Source organism: Xenopus laevis, chromosome 9_10S (genome assembly GCF_017654675.1).
Source record: "Xenopus laevis strain J_2021 chromosome 9_10S, Xenopus_laevis_v10.1, whole genome shotgun sequence".
NCBI classification, from domain to species: domain Eukaryota; kingdom Metazoa; phylum Chordata; class Amphibia; order Anura; family Pipidae; genus Xenopus; species Xenopus laevis.
In genome coordinates this window covers 64,554,630-64,574,541 of record NC_054388.1, presented here as the reverse complement: position 1 = coordinate 64,574,541, position 19,912 = coordinate 64,554,630, and the positions used below count along the sequence as shown (strand labels likewise).

General features: G+C 37.0%; 1 protein-coding gene across 4 annotated transcripts in view; it reads left to right on the top strand.

Moving 5' to 3' along the window:
* The window catches only part of LOC108702974 (sodium channel protein type 2 subunit alpha), a 98,516-nt gene that overhangs the window by 40,047 nt on the left and 38,557 nt on the right, over positions 1–19,912 (top strand). For 2 of the 4 annotated variants that reach the window (XM_018238837.2, XM_018238836.2), the window contains exons 10-15: positions 942–1,148; positions 2,282–2,578; positions 3,328–3,675; positions 6,250–6,382; positions 7,672–7,910; positions 19,672–19,845. In XM_018238837.2, the coding sequence (XP_018094326.1) occupies positions 942–1,148; positions 2,282–2,578; positions 3,328–3,675; positions 6,250–6,382; positions 7,672–7,910; positions 19,672–19,845 (1,398 nt within the window). Of the gene's footprint in view, positions 1–941; positions 1,149–2,281; positions 2,579–3,327; positions 3,709–6,249; positions 6,383–7,671; positions 7,911–19,671; positions 19,846–19,912 lie in introns of all 4 variants that reach the window. The other 2 variants (XM_018238835.2, XM_018238834.2) reach the window with 1 other exon arrangement.

Genomic DNA, 19,912 nt, shown 5'->3' with positions numbered 1-19,912 from the left:
GTTAAGGATGCAGGGGGGGGGGGTGCCACACCAAATAAATCCTAGTATGGTTGTGGCAGGTACTTGGTTGTATTCTTTAGTTTCTAAAGTAGACCCTCTCTTAAAGTGACCCTCTGTACCTACTAGTAGGAATGGCCCAAACTCAATTACAGATATAAGAAAATGTACTAATACAAATACTGCTTGCTAGCGCTATGTCTGTTTGGCATCTTGTTTTATCTTACTTACAGATCTGATATCACACTATTATCACACATGAGTAGGAAGGGCATACTGTAACACTGTTTAGTTACTCTATGGCCAAAACAATGTGTTATACAGTATGCTTCCAGCTCCAAGGGCAAAAAATGGTGCCAGATTTATGCACCTCAAGTGGGATTCTTATTTGAAGATTCTCCTGCATTGTTATTTTGCAGGCTAATATATATTCTGGTGCACTTGGATGTCACCAAGATGAGCACCCACGTGTGTAATTTGCACTGCCTTGTTGACTTCTATCTGCACTTCAAGAGCATGCTGAATCTAAATAGACAGTATTACAGCCAGATAATAATTTTGTTCCATTTGGTATCAATAGCGATCAGTTTTGACAGTCCTAACTTCACTCATTCAGCATCATAGCACAAATTCATTCTGCTATACAAATATATGTGTGGAGTGTTTGGTAGTTCAGCCCCAAATCTCCCAAGCTAGATAGGTTTGCACTGAATTTAATTGTATCTGTGCAGATAAGTTGGATAGCAGCACTAAAATTTACTGTGAGAATGTATGGCCTCTGTCAACAGAAGTCAACCTTTATTTCCTACTTGTGCCTATACCCTTTTGTACCTTCACCATCTGAGACACTATAAAAAAATGTGGTTATAAAATTCACTGCACAATACTGATGTAATAAATCTATTTCAGTGAAATTTGAAAATGTGTTGTTTTTTTCATTATAGACTCTACGAACTGCTGGTAAAACCTATATGATATTTTTTGTGTTGGTGATTTTCCTGGGTTCTTTCTATCTGATTAACTTGATCTTGGCTGTGGTGGCAATGGCTTATGAAGAGCAGAATCAGGCAACATTAGAAGAAGCAGAGCAGAAAGAAGCAGAATTCCAGCTTATGATGGAGCAACTAAAAAAACATCAGGAAGAAATTCAGGTAAGTGTGTATCTGAACTTATAAAAAGATTTTCACAAAAGGCACAAATCAAAGTTGGGGTTGTCTTTTTATTATGTTTGTGTCTGAAAATAGGGATGAGTACATTGTTTTGCACCAATTCTCTAGTCAAAATGTTATGATCTGAATTGAAATACAAGTAGGAATTATATTAATCTTCTGTCCTGACAGAACATTATACTAATAGAATCAGACTGCTCACGCCAAAGAGATGCACTAGGTACAGTACCTACAGTAAATGAGTCTCTTCTTAAACAGAAAGCCCTAGTAAAGGCCATAGCCGAAAGCCAAATAATTAGTGGATGAAAACCTTATAGAGCAACTCTACATCATTCATCACATTATTATCTAATATACTGGGAATACTGTGCAATCATAGTTTATATTGCACTGTAATTTAAGTACAGAAGAGCATATATAGTGCTGGTTAGGTGTTAACGACTAGAAAAAAAAACATTTATACGGTATTAAAGCAATAATTGAGAGCCAAATGTAAGAATTTTCAGTGGAGGATAGTCTTGGGTCAACTGGGCAACTCTTTTTTTGTGCAACTTTGCTTTAATAATCCATCTTTTTGGTCCCATCATGCTTTAATCTGTAAATGTATCTGTATATGTAATATGTATATGTCACCTTTAGGAGATTTAACAACAAAAATTAAAAAGGACATTAGTAGTTGGATAGACAAGTGTCTAACATGGTTTGGACACATAGGGGAAGATTAGCAAATGGGCAAAGTGGCTAACGCTAGCGTCATTTTGCCAGACATCGCCAATTTACTAACAGGTGTAGGCGACAATTCGGCTAGCGAATGGGACCGGAACTAGCGTTCGTTCACACTTTCACTAAGATGCAAATTTTACTGAACGTAACTCTTTCATCAGAGTTTCCTTTGCCACCTCAGACGAGGCGAACTGATAAAATGAAGCAACATCTTCATCTTATGTCAGTTACATCATATCCTGTCTGCCGGAAATGCATTAAACATTGCACCAAATGCGTATATGCGTATAGAAAAATCTGTGCTCATTTAATTTAATCACACCTTATTTGCTGCTATAAGTCAAAGGGTCATGAAATCTGAAATCGTATATTATTTTCTAATTTTGCTACAGGCAGTGGCATTAGCAGCAGAAGGAATGGACGGTTCCAGAGAATTTAGTGGTGGAACAGGCTACGGTGGGCTTTCAGAGAGCTCTTCTGAGGCTTCAAGACCAAGCTCGAAAAGTGCTAAGGAGAGAAGAAATCGAAGGAAAAAGAGAAAACAAAAAGAGCAGGGTGATGGAGACGAGAAGGGCGATGATGAAAAATTCCACAAGTCAGCTTCAGAAACAAGCATAAAGAGGAAAGGCTTTCGCTTTTTAGAAGGAAACCGACTGACCTCTGATAAAAAGTACTCTTCCCCACATCAGGTATGGTAACAGATATAGATGCAAATGTGTGCTTTATATAAACTTTTTTATTGTGAATTTAATACGTGTTATCAATATCTTAACTAGAACACAAAAAATGCACAGTATCCACCAGCAATTTTAACAGAAGTTTTTTTGGAAAAAAATTAAATGTAGCAGAGCAGACTACATCTATATTCAGTAAATGTGCATTGTTTAAGTCTTTAGTGGCATTATGTATCAACTATCAATTACATTCCATCATCCTTGTTTAAAGTTAAATGGTGCAGACTTACAGTATGGAAGTCATTAAGATAATTAAATATAACATGTATATGCTTTATTTAATTATTTTAAATAAGGTCCGCATTCATGGTGGTCCTTTAGGGCTCTGCTATTCCCCTCCCTTTTCTAGGAATAAATATATAGATCAGGGGTGAACAAAAGGTACACTGTAACCATTATCTTTATTAACATATAAGTGAACTTTAATTTAATGCTTAGCTAATGTGTTCTTGTTGTTGAAAATGTACCATTTCATGAATACTTCATACTAATTTTTTCATACCTTGAAATCTACTAGACCATTATTATATTATATTACAAAATGTCATTTTTGTTAAAATAAAACATTTAAAATTCCTGGAACGATTCCTTTTGATGTGCAGCACAGGCATTGCCCTAGAATGCAATATACATAAATTCCATAAATGTTTTTTTTAATGATAATGTATTGATAATATGTGGTTTGTCTTTCTTTCTTTCTGTAGTCCCGCCTCAGTTTTCGTGGCTCCCTCTTTTTCCCAAGGCGTGATAGTAGAGCAAGCCTGTGTAGCTTCAGAGGCCGTGGGAAGGATGTAGGATCAGAAAATGATTTTGCGGATGATGAACACAGCACGTTTGAGGACAACGAAAGTCGAAGGGGTTCATTGTTTGTTCCACACAGACATGGAGAGAGAAGAAATAGCAACATAAGTCAAACGAGCAAGGCATCAAGGACCCTACCGGTGCTACCAGTGAATGGGAAGATGCATAGCACAGTGGATTGCAATGGAGTGGTCTCTCTGCTTGGTGGTCCATCAGGTCCAACATCGCCTACTGGACTACTTCTGCCAGAGGTGATAATAGATAAACCAGCTTCTGATGACAATGTAAGGAAGTTTTAAATAGTTAAGGCATGGTAGCCGTTTCATGGTGTTTCCATCAGGAACACTAGATCTTTGGTTGGGCAAGCTGTGAATGCAAGTGCTTATTGCAATGCCTTTAAAATACTAACAGCATACTTTTACACATTTCCCGAATTATTTATAACTAATTCCATGTATAACTAACAGTGGTAAAATAAAGAGAAAGGGATTAAACCAATCAATGCAAACATTTTGCAGGTCATACAAATATATGATATTGTTAAAATACTACGGCACATTAGTTAGCACTTGAAAAGTACAAAAACATACATTATGGTCTAAAATCTATATCTTTATTGTTTATGTTTACTAATGTGGTCAGTAATAAACCTCTGACTGGCAAATATTCTCTTCAGGAATCATTTTATAGATACACATAATGACAGTAAGAAGGGACATAAAGAGAGACCCGGGGAGGCTGGTGGGTAAAGGAGAACTAGTAGTGGGAAATGTAGGTGACAAAATCTCATTAAATAATGGGACAGAACTGGTAACTGAAATTCATGTAATGAGGACATGCCAAAAAAATAATAATTTTATAACAGTGCTTTAAGGCAATGAAGTGTAATTTAATTGTGCTACAATATTCACAAAGCCACAACCACAAAATACTAATCTTGATTTAAAAAAAAAAAAAATTACTAAAGGAACAGATCTAATCACATAAGAAACTAATTAAAGGATGGGTTCAGAGAGTTTTTTTCATAATGGAAGATACACAGAAACATCACTATTACACAGAAACATCACGATTAGCCTAGGGGCCAGTTTAGTGCCTGCCATCGCATGCATTTTTTTAACCTTTATGCATCAATTCTCTTTCGTTATGTATGTCCTGTCACATTCTTGATTTTATGTCTTCCTGTCCTTTCTATTTTTCATGTTGTTGTATAACAATATCATCTTAATCCCCTTTGTATGTATTTCTCTTTTCTAAAAGTAACACCTTCTTGTCACTCCCATTTTATTGGCAGCCCCACCTTTTAGGAATGATCTTCAGTTATTTTGTATTCATTTCAATCTCTTCTACCACATTTCATGTTATTACATCTACCTTTTTGGGAACTCTTAATTAGAAGATAGTTCAACTGTCAGCAGTGGTATAGGCAACAACAAACAATAAGAAATACTGCTCCTTAATACACTTAAACATCAGTGTCTCTTTTTCCTAATTTTTTTGTAGTGAACTTGAGGTGAGTATACAAAACACAGCTCAAATACTTACTGATAAGACAGAATTACTTCAAATCAGAGTCTTTATTGGGCAGCAAAGATTTAGGGGGTTTTGTAAAGTGGCAAATTAAATATAAAATCGCAAAAATAAGAATGAAAAGACACATTTTACAATGTAGAGTTGTTCCTTAGACAGTTAGTTACATTTTAAATTGTACATTCTGGCATATTTTTTCAACTTGACTCTCCAGATTAATATGCTGCTACAAACTTAAATTACTATAGTGTCAAGTTTTTTGTCCGTTCTCCTTATCATTCTCTATTTATATATATTTTTTTACATTTATCTCTCCTAGAATTGCCCATGAGTAGCCATCCTTTCTCCAGTCTGATGGTTTTGTACTGGACTTTGTTCATTTGTTTGCTCACTACAACTTAGGCAGTTGGACCATATGTTAGACCAAGCTCAACATCAGAGTTGAAGTTGATCAAACTCAATCCCTTTATTGTTTAGCCATTGCAAATAACTCCATAATACGTTTTTGGACATTATCAACCACTATCCTCACCCAGGTTCTGCATAGACAGATTTCAAACAGCTTGCAGGGAGGAATTGTGTACAAGGGCTACAATAAATAAGAGGGACATCACAATGAAAGGCAATACAGAGTCTGAGGTGAAATTAGCTACCTCTAAAACTACATGTGATGAACTTAGTTAGGCTATAGGAATCATTGATTATCATTATTATTATTAAAGTTAAGGGCACATACACAAGAATTGACATGGTCTGCCATTCCATGTTCTTCTCTAAATTTCCACAGGTCTCTGTGCTCCAAAATAGTGTGGAAATACATGTGTGAACACAGTGCTGCCTGCTTTCAGTAACCCTGTGTTCATGAGGAGTGTGTAGGGGAGGTGGATGAAGGTCCTGTACTTATCACATGCCCTATGGCAGCCTTTAATGCAGCATTCAATATGGTGCCTATGTCCCGGACCAAAGTGCTGTGTAAATAAGCACTAAGGGGACTAATTTTGCTCCCCTTAGTGGTCCTACACTTGATTTCAGATCATAAGTAAATAAGCCCTATTAAGTTTCAAGAGCAGTGTTAAACAGGGTAGTGGACTGCCACATCTATCTAATGACTTTTGTTTGCACCACAGCAAAAAAGCTGTTGCATGTGGTATGAACTGCCTTGAGAAAACCCCAATATAATTTTAGCAAGCAGACAATGAGAATGCAGACTAGCCTTGTAAATTGCATGAAGCATGTTAGTCCTTATTACTAGGACAAATACTGATTTCTTTATAACCCTATTTTTTTTCTTTCAGGGAACCAATACTGAAAATGAACTGAGGAAAAGGAGACTCAGTTCGTATCGTGTTTCTATGGATTTTCTGGAAGATCCAATTCTTAGACAAAGGGCTCTGAGCATTGCCAGCAATCTAACAAATACAATGGAAGGTAAATTAATAATTTTAGTGTGAACTTCTAAAAGAAAAATTGAATCTCTGCTCTTCTTATATCTCTACAGTGGGAAAGGAAACATATAATTATATAATTTACCAACATGTTTTTTTTTTTGGGGGGGGGGACATACCCAGTAAGTGATAGTACCATGAAGAGTTAGTATACAACTGTTTAAAGCACAATGAAAGCTGTAGTTCAACAACCACAAGGACTATTTAAACAGCATAGCAAGATAAAACATTGTTCCAAGTGATCCATGACCAGACCAAATCATGCAAAAGTATCCTTCAATGAATCCTCCTGGCAGCTCTGTGTAATTGACTCTTCTAATTCTTAACACCTAAACCACAACCATGGTCTTCTTTTCAAAGCAGTGTTGCACAAAATAGTAGCCATTGTTCTGTTGTACAAAGCATTATGGTACACCACTAGACGATCATCATTGCAGCTTTCTTGAGAGAATTTGGTGGTCAAACTCATGTTTGCCATTGTCTTTTTGTGATGATCCTCTTTCAAGAAACCAGAAGGGAGTATAGTCTAGTATTGCTAGCATGATAAAGTAATGACCGTGGCAAATGGGAACAGCACATTGGATAGTTTATTTGTCGACACAGAGATTTACAGTACCATGACACTATCACATATACCCCATATAATTGAATTTTGCTGGTTTAGGCCTGTTTGGGTTCTTTATACTTGTGGTGAATTCAAGAGCTATGCATCTATAAAATGGCATTTGACTTGTTTATTCACTGTATATTTTGTTCCATCGGTTTGTTTTCCAGTTAGAACAGTGTTATTGTGCAGTCATTACTAGTTCTTGTTGGTGTTATACAGTTTATAGATTTGTATAATTGTTCTTGGTTTTATTTCACCCAAGAAGAATGTGTTACGTGCTCAGGCATTAACTCCAGGGGCCCACTGTTAACCATGTGAGATAAGATATTTAAGGTAGCAAAATTTAATCAGTTATACTGTATATCTAGAGTAATTACAACTAACATGTTGCGAGGATTATTTATTAACATGTACATAAGCTTGACTGGAAGTTTAGTTTAATCCACCTGCCATTGATACATGTGAAGCATTTTATTGTTGAATGAAAGGAAGATTCCCATTTAAAACACATAACATTGCACTTACTGTAAATCACGTTACTCATTGATCCTATGCATTATAATTAACAATGTCTCCACTAATTTGAAATATGTGGAACCCTAAGTTGTTCGAAAAATGCAGCTTTTGATGTGTCTTTGACATTTGAAATTTTTTTCTTCCTTTAGAACTTGAAGAATCCAGAGAAAAATGCCCACCATGCTGGAATAAATTTGCCAATACATACCTAATCTGGGATTGCTGTGACAGCTGGCTTAAAATAAAGCATGTACTCAACGTGATTGTAATGGACCCATTTGTGGATCTTGCAATAACAATCTGCATTGTTTTGAATACACTGTTTATGGCAATGGAGCATTACCCAATAACTGAAGAATTTGCAAGTGTGCTCAATGTGGGAAATTTGGTAAGTTAAAGTATTTACATTCACAAAAGCTCATTGACCAAAATTGCAAAATTGCCAGTATTTTGCCTGGTGGAAGGCATATGTAAGGATGTGGCTCATTTGTGCAGATTGAAGACACACTGGGAGTATTGTGACATATAGTATACATTGGGTTGACATGGTTGCATAGTTAAGTTGAGTTGAAAAGGAACCCCTATAAATGAAACCCAGGGTCCATACATATATACACCCATCAACCCTCAATACACTCACATAAACTGCACATAACAATATCTATACTAATTGTAGATTTTAGTATCACAATAGCCTTGGGATTTTGCATGTGAAAAATAAAAAAAAAGCAATAACAGAATCAGCCATCACAAACATCATACAGCAGGGCACTCCACAACCTCACTGCCCTCACTGTGAAGAACTACCGATAAATGAAAGTTTTTTCCCTCTACTAGTCTAAAGGGGTGACCTCTAGTGTGGTGATCCTCCTTATGGAAAAAAGGTCCCCTGCTATTTGTCTATTATGACCTCTAATATACTTATAAAGTGTAGTCATGGCCCCTCGCAGGCTTCTTCTTTTCAGAGAAAAAAACTCAACCTTGACATAATTTAAGTTTTCCATCCCTCTAACCAGTTTAGTTGCACGTCTCTGCACTCTCTCCAGCTCATTTATATCCTTCTTAGGGATTGGAGCCCAAAAAGGCACTACACACTCCAGGTTAGGCCTTTCTAGGGACCTATAAAGAGGCAAAATTATGTTTTCATCCCTTGAGTTAATTCCCTTTGTATGCAAAACAGTACTTTATTTGCATTAGTATCCACAGAATGACACTGCCTGGAATTAGACAACTTTATATTAGTGATGAGTTCCATTTTGTGATGGCCATAGACTCCAATAGGTAAAAAAAATTGTTACGAGTCACAAAAAAATTTGTCGCACCTCAAAGAGACCCCTAGACCCTTCTCAATTAAGTAAACCCCCAACATACTGCCATTAATGTATAATAATTTATATTATTTCTGCATAACCTTGCATTTATTATCATTGAACCTCATTTTCTAGTTTGCTGCTCAGTTTTTCAATTTAGTCAAATCACTCTGCAAAGTGGCAGCATCCTACATGGAACTTATAGTTCTGCACAATTAAGTATCATCAGCAAAAATAGAAACTGTACTATCAATGCCCACCTCCACGTCATTAAAAAACAAGTTGAAAAGCAAAGGATCAAGTAAAGACCCCAACGGTACTCCACTGACAACACTGGTCCAATTACTACCACTCTTTGTAATCTTTTAGCCAGTTCTCTATCCAGATACAAATACTATGTTCCAGTTCAACATTCCTTAATTTAACCAGTAACCAGCAATCCCAAAGTCGAGGCCCCTGCTCACCTTCTCATAACAAGAAATTAAATTAGTCTAACAAGCTCTATTATGCGTAAAATCATGCTGGCACAAACTCACAGTATTTATTATTTGCAATGAAGTCAAGAATCTTATGATTTAATACCCCATCGAAAAGCTTTCCTATAACTTACGTCAGACTAACCAGCCTATAGTTTTGAGGCTGAGAACAGGATCCCTTTTTGAATATTGGCACCACATTAGCAAAGTAAAGGTTTGGCAATCACAGAGCTAAGCTCATTTAGTACCCAGGGATGAATACCATCTGGTTCCGGACCTTTGTTTATCTTTTCCATGTTTATCCAGCTTATCATTTTCTAGTCTTTTTTGATTTTCCTCTTGCATGAACCATGCATCAGTTCTTGTATTACTAGAATTGGGACTATTAAAAAGGAAACCCTCATTAGCTGGTTCTTCATTTGTGTAGACAGATGAAAAATAACTGTTCAGAATATCTGCTTTTTCTCTGTTCTCATCAACCAACCAACCCCCCATCTGATATTAAGGGTCCCACCCCTTCCTGCTTCATGTTTTTACTATTTACATATTTAAAAAAAAAATTATTTTGGATTCTTTTTATTCCTTGCTGCAATACTCTTTTCCATCTCAATTTTAGCTTTTGACATGGATGTATCAGTGTGGCATTTTACATTACTCATCCACATACTATTGTCCATGCTGTCACTTAATAATATGTGTCTTGAGCATTGCGTGCTTAAAAGTTATACAGTTTTTAGCCCCAATGTACTCAGCAATATGTGCCTGTGGCGCTAAACAGTATAATTAATGGAGACATTAAAGGTCCAATACAGTCTTAACAGCCATGTGTGACTGCAATGTCTGCCTACTGTTAAAGTGGGGGGCCTGGAGCAGTGGCCAAGCCAGATAGACTGGAATTTGAGGAGAATACTTATTGGCTCTTTGCTATGCTAAGACCTTTGATAAGACCAACATAATATTTAATTAATGTGGAATTTAAGCTGAAGAGTTATGTGCTGGCCTAGATATTCTTGGAATTTGGGCAAATGATTAATAGAATATTGTTTTAATATGTAAATTGTAATTTAGTTATAATTTGAGAGGTGGTGCAGGGTTAACTTCCTTCACAGAGGGATTGGACTGAAAACCTCTGATCTAAAAAGAATACGTAGTTATTGGCTACAATGGTAAACAGCAATCAGGATGTGGATCATTATAGAGCTACTGGTGTAGGTGGATGTATAAAAAGGCTATGGTATAGTGAAACAATGTCCATAGACTCCAGTGTATTGTATACTGAAAAAGTTTTCACAAAAAAAGTTGCAGTAAAAAAAAAAGCCCACTGACTTCAAGTGTTCCATGTTTTCAGAATTTTTTTGGCAAAGCAAAATGGGACAGATTCACCCTTCGCTAATGCCATGATTTCCGTCATGATTTCTGGGGCATACTTTATGGAATGGGTGCTAAAATGATCCCTCCATGTTTTCTGGGGTATTTTTCATATTTAATATGAATACCATTTCTAAGCATAAAAGAATTATTGCCTCATTTTACACCACCGCCCAATAACATTATCAGTGGTCATATATGTACTTGTAATGTAAAGGTTTTTTATTGCTGTAAGGATTTAATCATAAACTATATACACTTAACTTGTGTTAAAGTTGATGAAACAAAGCTGGTGATTGTTTTTTGTAATCAACAAATTGGTACAGCCTACACTGTCCCTTCCACATTAGTTCCTGTGTCTAATAATAACTCCTCTTTATTGATGGTGTCTGTGAGTAAACACAGTGCATTGCATTATATCCTAACTCAAAGCTACATAGAAAAACAGAAGAGATGGGATCTCCAGGGAGAGGGGAGAACAAGATGTTTAGCAGGGGAAAGGGGTGCTTTAAGTTTAATTGGCATTTTCGTTCTATTTTTGGAAATTTATACTTGTCTATAGGGCATCACCTCATAATATACTTTTTAAGAAAAATTTAAAGGGGATCTAAACACTATTGCTCGACCATAACTCAGATTTTGCTGGACTACAAAGTACTGCATACTCCTACATTTTATCAAAGACCCAGTTGTATTTTAAAGCTATAAGACTCAATACATTTTTACTTTTTCAGTGACCCAATTACATCAAAATAATCCTTTAATGTATAAAGCTGTTTTCCTGTTCTTTGCTCTATAATTGGAGCTGGGAGCTTTAGGACCCTTACACATGGTTGCTTACAACTGGAATCCCAGGGACTTTATTGTGCAATTTATTATTGTCAAATGCATGGGAGTGTAGACATTAACTGACTCTATTTCTTTTCACTAGAGATTGTACCTATTGGCAGATTAAATTCAACATGCCAAATTCCATCTGTGTTTGGTGTTTCAGTCCTCTCCTGTGGCTATAGTACCAATAGAAAAAGATGGAGTCAGTTAACACCTGCATTTCTGTGTGGTGGTCTGCACAAAAACCTTCCTTCCCACTTTAATTAAATAGTTCTAGTAGTAAGCCAATTATCTCTATAAATCAGATAACAATTATATAATTGATAAGCATCTGAAGATGGATGGCTTAACTATCCGAAATGTTATCTTATTGTTGCATTCGCTGTGGACAAAATAAAACTGGGTGTTAATCCTTCAGTATCAAGTTGTGTGTGAAGTTCTTACATTGAAAATCAGCAATTTTAGAGATTCCATGGCCGGTATCCAGTGAACATCAGAACCACCACAAAAGCTTCTGCATAGTGTGTTGGATGCTGTAGATATCAGATGCTGCCACACCACTGGAATGCACAAAATTTGCGCAGAAGGTCTAAAATACGATCATTTCTAGCGTCACAACTCCCTTCTCATATTAGGAAGCCAATTATTTCTATAAATTAGATAATGAAAAGATGACTGGCAGTCTGATGATAAGCTGGATTCTTATCTGTGAATATTCTTGCAGCTGAAGTTAGGTTTGAGACACTTATTTTAGATAGTGGGGGAGGGGGGAGTGGTGGCATTGGTTTAGATCCCTTTACAAACTGGCATGATGACTTTCCAGTAAGATGATTAATATTAATAGGCTTCTTTTTGTCAGGAGCGCCTATTGGCGCTCCCTTCTCTGGTGGCATCCTATCAAAGATGGCGGCGCCCATGCTCCACGTGGACTGATGCCGGCGTATTGAAGCGTTCGGCGCAAACTTTAAAAATAAAAGGACTTCCAGGTCACGGGTTCAATGCCGTTATAGGAATTGCTACTTTGTGTTCCTGGTTTTCCTAAATTCCTGTTTTTGCTATTCTTGGACATTTGACCCTTGCCTGAACTCTGGACTTTGATTATTGCTGCTTGCCTTTGCCTGAAATCCTGACTAGGCTTATTCCTGATCACTTTGTACCACTGGGCATTCTCCTTTGTCCGGACTTCTCCCACTGGGAGCCAATAGGCCTCCTGACACTTTTAAACCAACCCATTTATTCCTCCAGCTGAAAGCTAGATTTTGAGATCATGTGCAAATTCTAATACAGACACGTTGCTACAAAATGCTGCAAACTCTGATCCTCTGTGCTGTAATGTAATATCTTCTAGTCCATGCTAAGTGCTAGGCCTGCTTTTTAGTTGCAATTATTTCAACAATGGCGTTCTTTTCTTCAATGTGAAGTATAACGGCTTTCACAAACCTGCATTCAATGTGAAAGCTGTAACTAGAATTGGTCAAGTAAAAAAATAGCTTTTGTTTAAATATGTTTTTTACAATAAATAGTTTCAGTCTCTACCCAATGAGAGTCTCATGATCCATAAAATAAAAAAAATGTTAATAAAACTCACATAAGGGCCAATCAGATGTATTACATTAAAAAATTAGTTGGCAAAAGACACTAGTAGCTTTTATTGGAGAGCTTTGGCATGCAGGGACAAGACAACCCTGTTATTAACCACAACAGTAGAATATGCACAGGACTTAGAACTATACATAGATCCGATTAGAGCACTAGAGTTTTTATAGGGGTTGGCCATCCTGCTGCCAATCAGAGTATTTAATTATTCAGAATTTTTATTTAAATAACGCTGGAATAATCCACAGAACTTTACAGAAAATGATGCTTAGTTGATGCCTAAAACATTTCAAACTAGTCATTATTCACTAATGATTATTGGATTATTGGCCCTTCCCATGAGCAATTTCTGAGATTACACTAGGGTTGGACAACTGACATGTGATGGGGCCATCAGACAACTCAGAGCTGTATGCACTGTACAGTATTTATACTTGGTGATCCTACTGATTATTCTGCAAGTGAATCACATTCATTTGCTTGCCCTGGTGTGTGGCCAATGCCTAAAATATCATTCTACAGTCATTTGACAGATATTTGTTGCCAGTTTACATTTATCCATCTTTCCTGCTTGATTTGTTTTGTTTAAGGCAACTATTCAAACAACTATTCGATCTGAGCTGCATGGTGTAATGCAAATAGTGGAAGCAAAACATAACCAGAAATGAGAAGGAAATGTCAGCTACTTACCAGTATTGTTTATTTATTATAAAATGGGCTAACAAATGGTTAAAGAACTGGGCCTATTCATCCTACAAAAAGAGTAACACTAGCATAGACTACATAGCAGCACTGAGTTTCATATTCTTTAAATATTATCCCAATGCACAGAGGAATGGCAATGTTTCGAGAATTTTCATTCAATTAAATTTTTTTTATAGAATTGATTGAATTTGTAGCGGAAAGGCTTTTCAAAACTAAATCAGAGATGTACAAATTGTGGCTCTCCAGCTGTTCTAGATCTACAATTTTAACCCTTTCAGAAGGCAAAATAGTAATTCAACAGCTGGAGAGCCACAATTGGGATCACAACTATTAGGGGGAAATTCACTAACGGGCGAAAATTCGCCAGCAACGGCTTCGCCATACTTCGCCAGGCGCAACTTCGCACTGACAGCGCTAATTCACCAAGTTGCGAAGCTGCGCTACCGTTACTCAGGGGCGATCCTGGCCCCTCCGCCGTCTGAGGCAGCAGCAGTTGCTGCTGCCCCCCCTCCCCCAGAAATTCGCTCTTAAAGTACCAGGAGCAGCATTTTTGCCGCCCCTGGTAGCCAGTGGGGCGCTGCCGCCTGAGGCGGCAGCCTCAACTCACCTCATTGGCGAAGCACCCCTGCCGTTACTACGGCAGGCATAGCGAAGCTGTGCTAGTGTTAGATAATTTGCATATGGCGGGAAGTTAAATTTCAATGGACGTATATGTTGCAGCAAATACATTACACTACACAAGCCCAGGGAACCTTAAAAGAAAATTAGATTTGTTATATTGCCCTACACATGAACCCACAGTATAGTTCATGTGCCATATGTAAGGAAATTTAGGGGGGAAGGAGGGTACCCAAAAAAATGTACAATCTTTTTCAGCCTATCACCCTGTAAAAAGGAAAAGACGCCAGCGTTTTTTGGGACTTAGAAAAAAAAATTTAACTTTTTTTGGACCAAGAAAAAAAATTCAACTTTTTTTTGGACCAAGTTTAGTGAATTTGCATAGTAACGCTCTTTTGCCAGAGCGGAAATATGCCTGGCCTTAGAGTGCAAAGTTGCGCTAGAGTATATCTCCTTCGCTAGCGTAATTACGCCAGTGCCCGTTAGTAAATCGGCAAAGTGCCAAAATGACGTCACGCTGCCGAATTTTCGCCAGCGTTAGCCACTTTGCCCTTTAGTAAATTTGCCCCTAAATGTTTTGTTGATGTGCAGCTGAAGATTAAACAACACTGATAACACCCTCATTATTAGTAAAATCTTTGTATCACAGAGCTAATGCATTAATAATTTCATTTATTTGTACCGTTTAGAATCTGGCTTTAGATAAATGTCATGAGTCATCGGGATTATCCCATAGCCTCGACACAGTTTTTAGGTTCTTTCAGCTGAAAAGGTTTGTACTGCATTTTTATCCTTTTATACCAAAGCCATGAAATATTAATGCACTGCAGTGCACTATGTATGCCATATAATTAGCAGCGACGCATTGGCCAAGATCATCAATTATATTGTTTTTTCTCTCTCTCTTTCGCGTACTTTGAAAAGATAAATTATTAAACAGATTTTCATTTAGCACCAAAGCTCTGAAAAAATTCATCTGAGAGGCCTGTCCAATTAGAAGGATTAAACAGCTACCCTCTGCAGTTGTCTCAAGGCCATCATTTATTATTATTAAACCCTGCTGGACTGCACTGTTTAATCACACTTTACACAGTCATTTCTGGACTACAAACGCCAGCATACTTTAAAATATTATCAAAGTAATGGCATGCTGGGAGCTGTAGTCCAGCAGTATCAGGATTGTATTCTTAAAGCAATATTGCTTAATAAAATGTTTCCTCAGCTCTCCAGGACCCCCAGGCAGCTGTATTAAAATTCCAAATAATCCTCCACTGAGAATCCCAGCTGATCTGTGTAAATCTCACTCCATGGGGTAAATTTATCAAAGAGTGAAGTTCCGCCACTAGAGTGAAATTCAGCAGTTCTCAATTCATTTCTATGGGATTTTGAAAGGCGTATTTATCAATGGGTGAAAGTGAAAGTTCACCCTTTGATAAATACGCCTATAAAAATCCCATAGAAATGAATGGAGAGTGGCAGAATTTCACTCTAGTGGCAGAACTTCACTATTAACTTCACTTTTTGATAAATATACCCTCATGTTCCTTATTCCTGCAATTGAAGTTGGAAACTAAGGGTCGAATTTCGAAGTAAAAAATACTTCGAAATTCGACCCTCGAATTGAAATCCTTCGACTTCGAATATCGAAGTCGAAGGATTTAGCGCTAAACGTTCGTTCGATCGATCGAAGGATTTTTCGTTCGATCGAACGATTAAATCCTTCGAATCGAACGATTCGAAGGATTTTAATCCAACGATCGAAGGAAAATCCTTCGATCAAAAAAAGTTAGCCAAGCCTATGGGGACCTTCCCCATAGGCTAACATTGACTTCGGTAGGTTTTATCTGCCGAAGTAGGGGGTCGAAGTTTTTTTTAAAGGGAAAGTACTTCGACTATCGAATGGTCGAATAGTCGAACGATTTTTACTTCGAATCGTATGATTCGAAGTCGAAGGTCGTAGTCGAAGGTCGAAGTAGCCCATTCGATGGTCGAAGTACCCAAAAAATACTTCGAAATTCGAAGTATTTTTCATTCGAATCCTTCACTCGAGCTGAGTGAATCGGCCCCTATAAGTTCATTTTTACCCCATGTCTAATTCCAGTGAAATGTAATGAATAGTAAAGAGTGAAAATGGCACATTTCAACCAAACTGGCAACAAAACTGGTGAGAAATTAATGAAACCCCAACATTTTAGATAAATGCATTTTTGTTAAGGCAATAATACATTGTGGTTAAGGCATTTGTTGCTCTGCAACAGCATATACATTGCTCTACCTTGTTAGAGATAGACAAAGGGCTGGAATGGGCTCTGATTCCATTGGTTGGTGAGGGAGGCATAATAATTACTGTATGTAGAATAACAGCAAGAATTCAGATGCAGGTAATAAGCATCTATAATTAAGTTTTTGGTCAGTCGAATTTTCACTGGTGAATTGTTTTCCATTTGTAATTAAGTTTCTCATCAACTTCTATAAAGAACTAGGAGGTGCAGTGGGACAACTTTATGGTTGAGTTTTGTGCCCATGTAATTAATAATTATCATTATTATTAGATTCCTATCTTGGGGGCAGGTATGGACTGGGAGTCAAAATATGCCCAGGAATTTCAGATAGAGAGAGGCCCAAACAGCCCCCCAACAGCCCAATAAATTGTCACTGTATATGGCAACTAACAGCAGCCCTTCTGGGATTTGCTAGAATCCACAGATTGTGAGTCTGGTCTACTTGGGGGATGAGTATAAATCATAACATACAGGATAAAGTGTATTTCAGTGAGGTGTATTGGAGGTTTGTATCTTTGTGAAACAAACTTGATGGATTAAAGGCATCTGTAGCCAATCAGACTGCATTAAATCAAAAACTATTTGAGTTAGATGAGCTATACAAAAACATCAGAATAAATATGGAAGGTGTTTGATAAGACCCTTGAGGCATTGACCCTAGCTGATGGGATGCAGTATAGGTAAAATAAATTAAACAAATCTATGGAGTGCTGGAGCCATGTAGCCCCAGTGGATCCTGTCAAATGCCTTCTTCATATCCAAAGATAACAATAGTGTGGGTAGATGTTAGCGTTTGGCAAGGTGTAGTAGGTTGCGGAACTTCCTTGCAAACTATACTTTTATATAAAACAAAGATTGTATGCCAATTGATACAATATAATATTCTGTAAGCACTTTGCAAACACCCTTAGAAGATGATACAAGTTGCAGTTCCTCCAGTATAATAACACACTGAACAACCTCGGTGTAGACATAGGTGGCTCTTCAAGATAAAATAAATTGTCTTCAGTACTGGGCAGTGAGCAATATAATACATGGCCCATCAAAAGCCAGATAAAGAGTTTACCTTATAATACCGGCCACTGCTAAAAAAGTCATTTGTAAATTGTTCGATGAAGTAAAAAAGAAATGTATTGTCATATATTGAACTGTACAACTGCTTACTAGGACCAGGCTGTCTGCAAGTTTGGATATATGGCTCTGAACTATTAGGCTGTATCTGTGCTATAAAACCAGGATGCATAGTTGGCCATAGGGACATACACAAGTGATTTGCATGTCTCCATAGATAATGTCTCATGTGAGATTCATTTTTAGTATGAAGGCTGTGATATGTCTACAGTATATATAAGGCATTTAAATACCTTGTGTTTTCAGAAGGCTTTACATTGCATGTCTTGCATTGTGAAAGGCTTTTTGGCTCCTTTTTGTCCATCTCACCCTAACCAGGTTGGTTTCTCTGTGATTCACCAAGTAAGGCTTCAAGAGAGGAAATACATATGTTCCCTGCATAAATAAAACATGCAAAACATACAGTCACATATACCTGTACATTGGATATAAGGTGACCATAGTGCTACTAAAAAGTAAAATATGGACTCAGTATTTTACATTACAATAATTTAATATATTGGATAAAATATTGCTGTCTAGTTGTTGTGGGTAATATTAGTATGCACCCCCAATCCTATTAGTAAGATCACTGGTGATATTTGCAATAGCTGATACCTTGCATGATTTCTTTGGAAACTCTTTAAACTGGAATTGTATTTTACGCTAAATGTAATTTTTATCTCTGCTCTTTTTTTATTTGTACCTTATTATGTAAAACTGGGTGTAGAAACATGCCTAGCCAAGGCAAGAATCATTATATTCCCCTTGGTTGCCTGTTCCTTTGTGACCCTGCCATTGCTCAATCATGGTTCATCGATTTATTACTGAAGTGCGACCCCTAATATTCCCCAGCATGTTATCAAGGGTCAAATCTTCCTGGGTATTGTAGGTCAACACTAACCCAAATAAAATTGTTGTGTAAAATGTGCCCAGGGTCCCACCTTATGTTGTGTAAAATGTGCCCAGGGTCCCACCTTATGCAAGTTGATTTTCCAGTAAGCGCATTTACTGCTTCATATAAATCCATTTCACTGTTTTTTAACCATAACCACACATATCAGTGTTTTTAGTTCCGACAAGCCTCTAGTTATTGTGTGTATGTTGCCAGCAGCTTTTTCATATAACACACAAGCTGTTAGGTGCCTTTCAACTAAAGTTGTACATTTAGAAACAGGATAAATGTAATATTTATATGTCATATACTAGCTTATTCTTGCATATGAACAGCAACAGTCTAATCTTTGCTATTTGATTACAGATTAACAAGCTAAAATTTTACCTGAACTGTTCCATCTGAAATAAGAGATGTTATATTTTTTGTACTGATTTCTATATATTATTTAGTTACATTTATTGATTTAAAGATTTGATGTATCCCATAGCTTATTAATAGAACATATATTGCAACTAACAATACAAAGTTCATTTAAAACATATAAATCACAATATAAAGCATATTAGTAATTTAGTGACATTACAGAACGGCTCAGAAATCAGTATATAGAATTTGTCAGCCCTGTAGCATTTGCTTCTAAAAGTAACCTATTTTTTTTTGATGTTTTCAACAACTCCCAAGATTAGATTCTCAACAGCTCTCCATAGCATCCTGAGCACGTGCAGTGTCACTGACACTAAAAAAATGGTCTAGTGGGATTTAAGATCGGGAGCTTCTATGGACAACTTGATCATTGCTGTTTTAGGGTTTCTGAACCCTAGTTTAGCAAATTAAAATAAAGCATTTTTAGCCATGTTTATTTTGGAGAATTGGAGAGTACAATTGAGGAATTTTATGAAAGTGTGTTTGTGTCATGATATGTTTGTGTTCATGGCTGTGTTTTCTTCCTTTTCAGGTGTTTACAGGCATATTTACTGCCGAGATGGTTTTCAAGCTAATTGCCCTAGATCCCTATTACTATTTCCAAGTTGGCTGGAATATATTCGATGGGATTATTGTCAGTCTCAGCTTGATGGAACTTGGTCTTTCAGATGTTGAAGGGTTATCAGTTCTTCGATCTTTCAGATTGGTAAGAATAAAAGTGTTTCAGCAATGGTTTGGGTCTTAGCAACCCTAAACACACATGACCTTCTGTT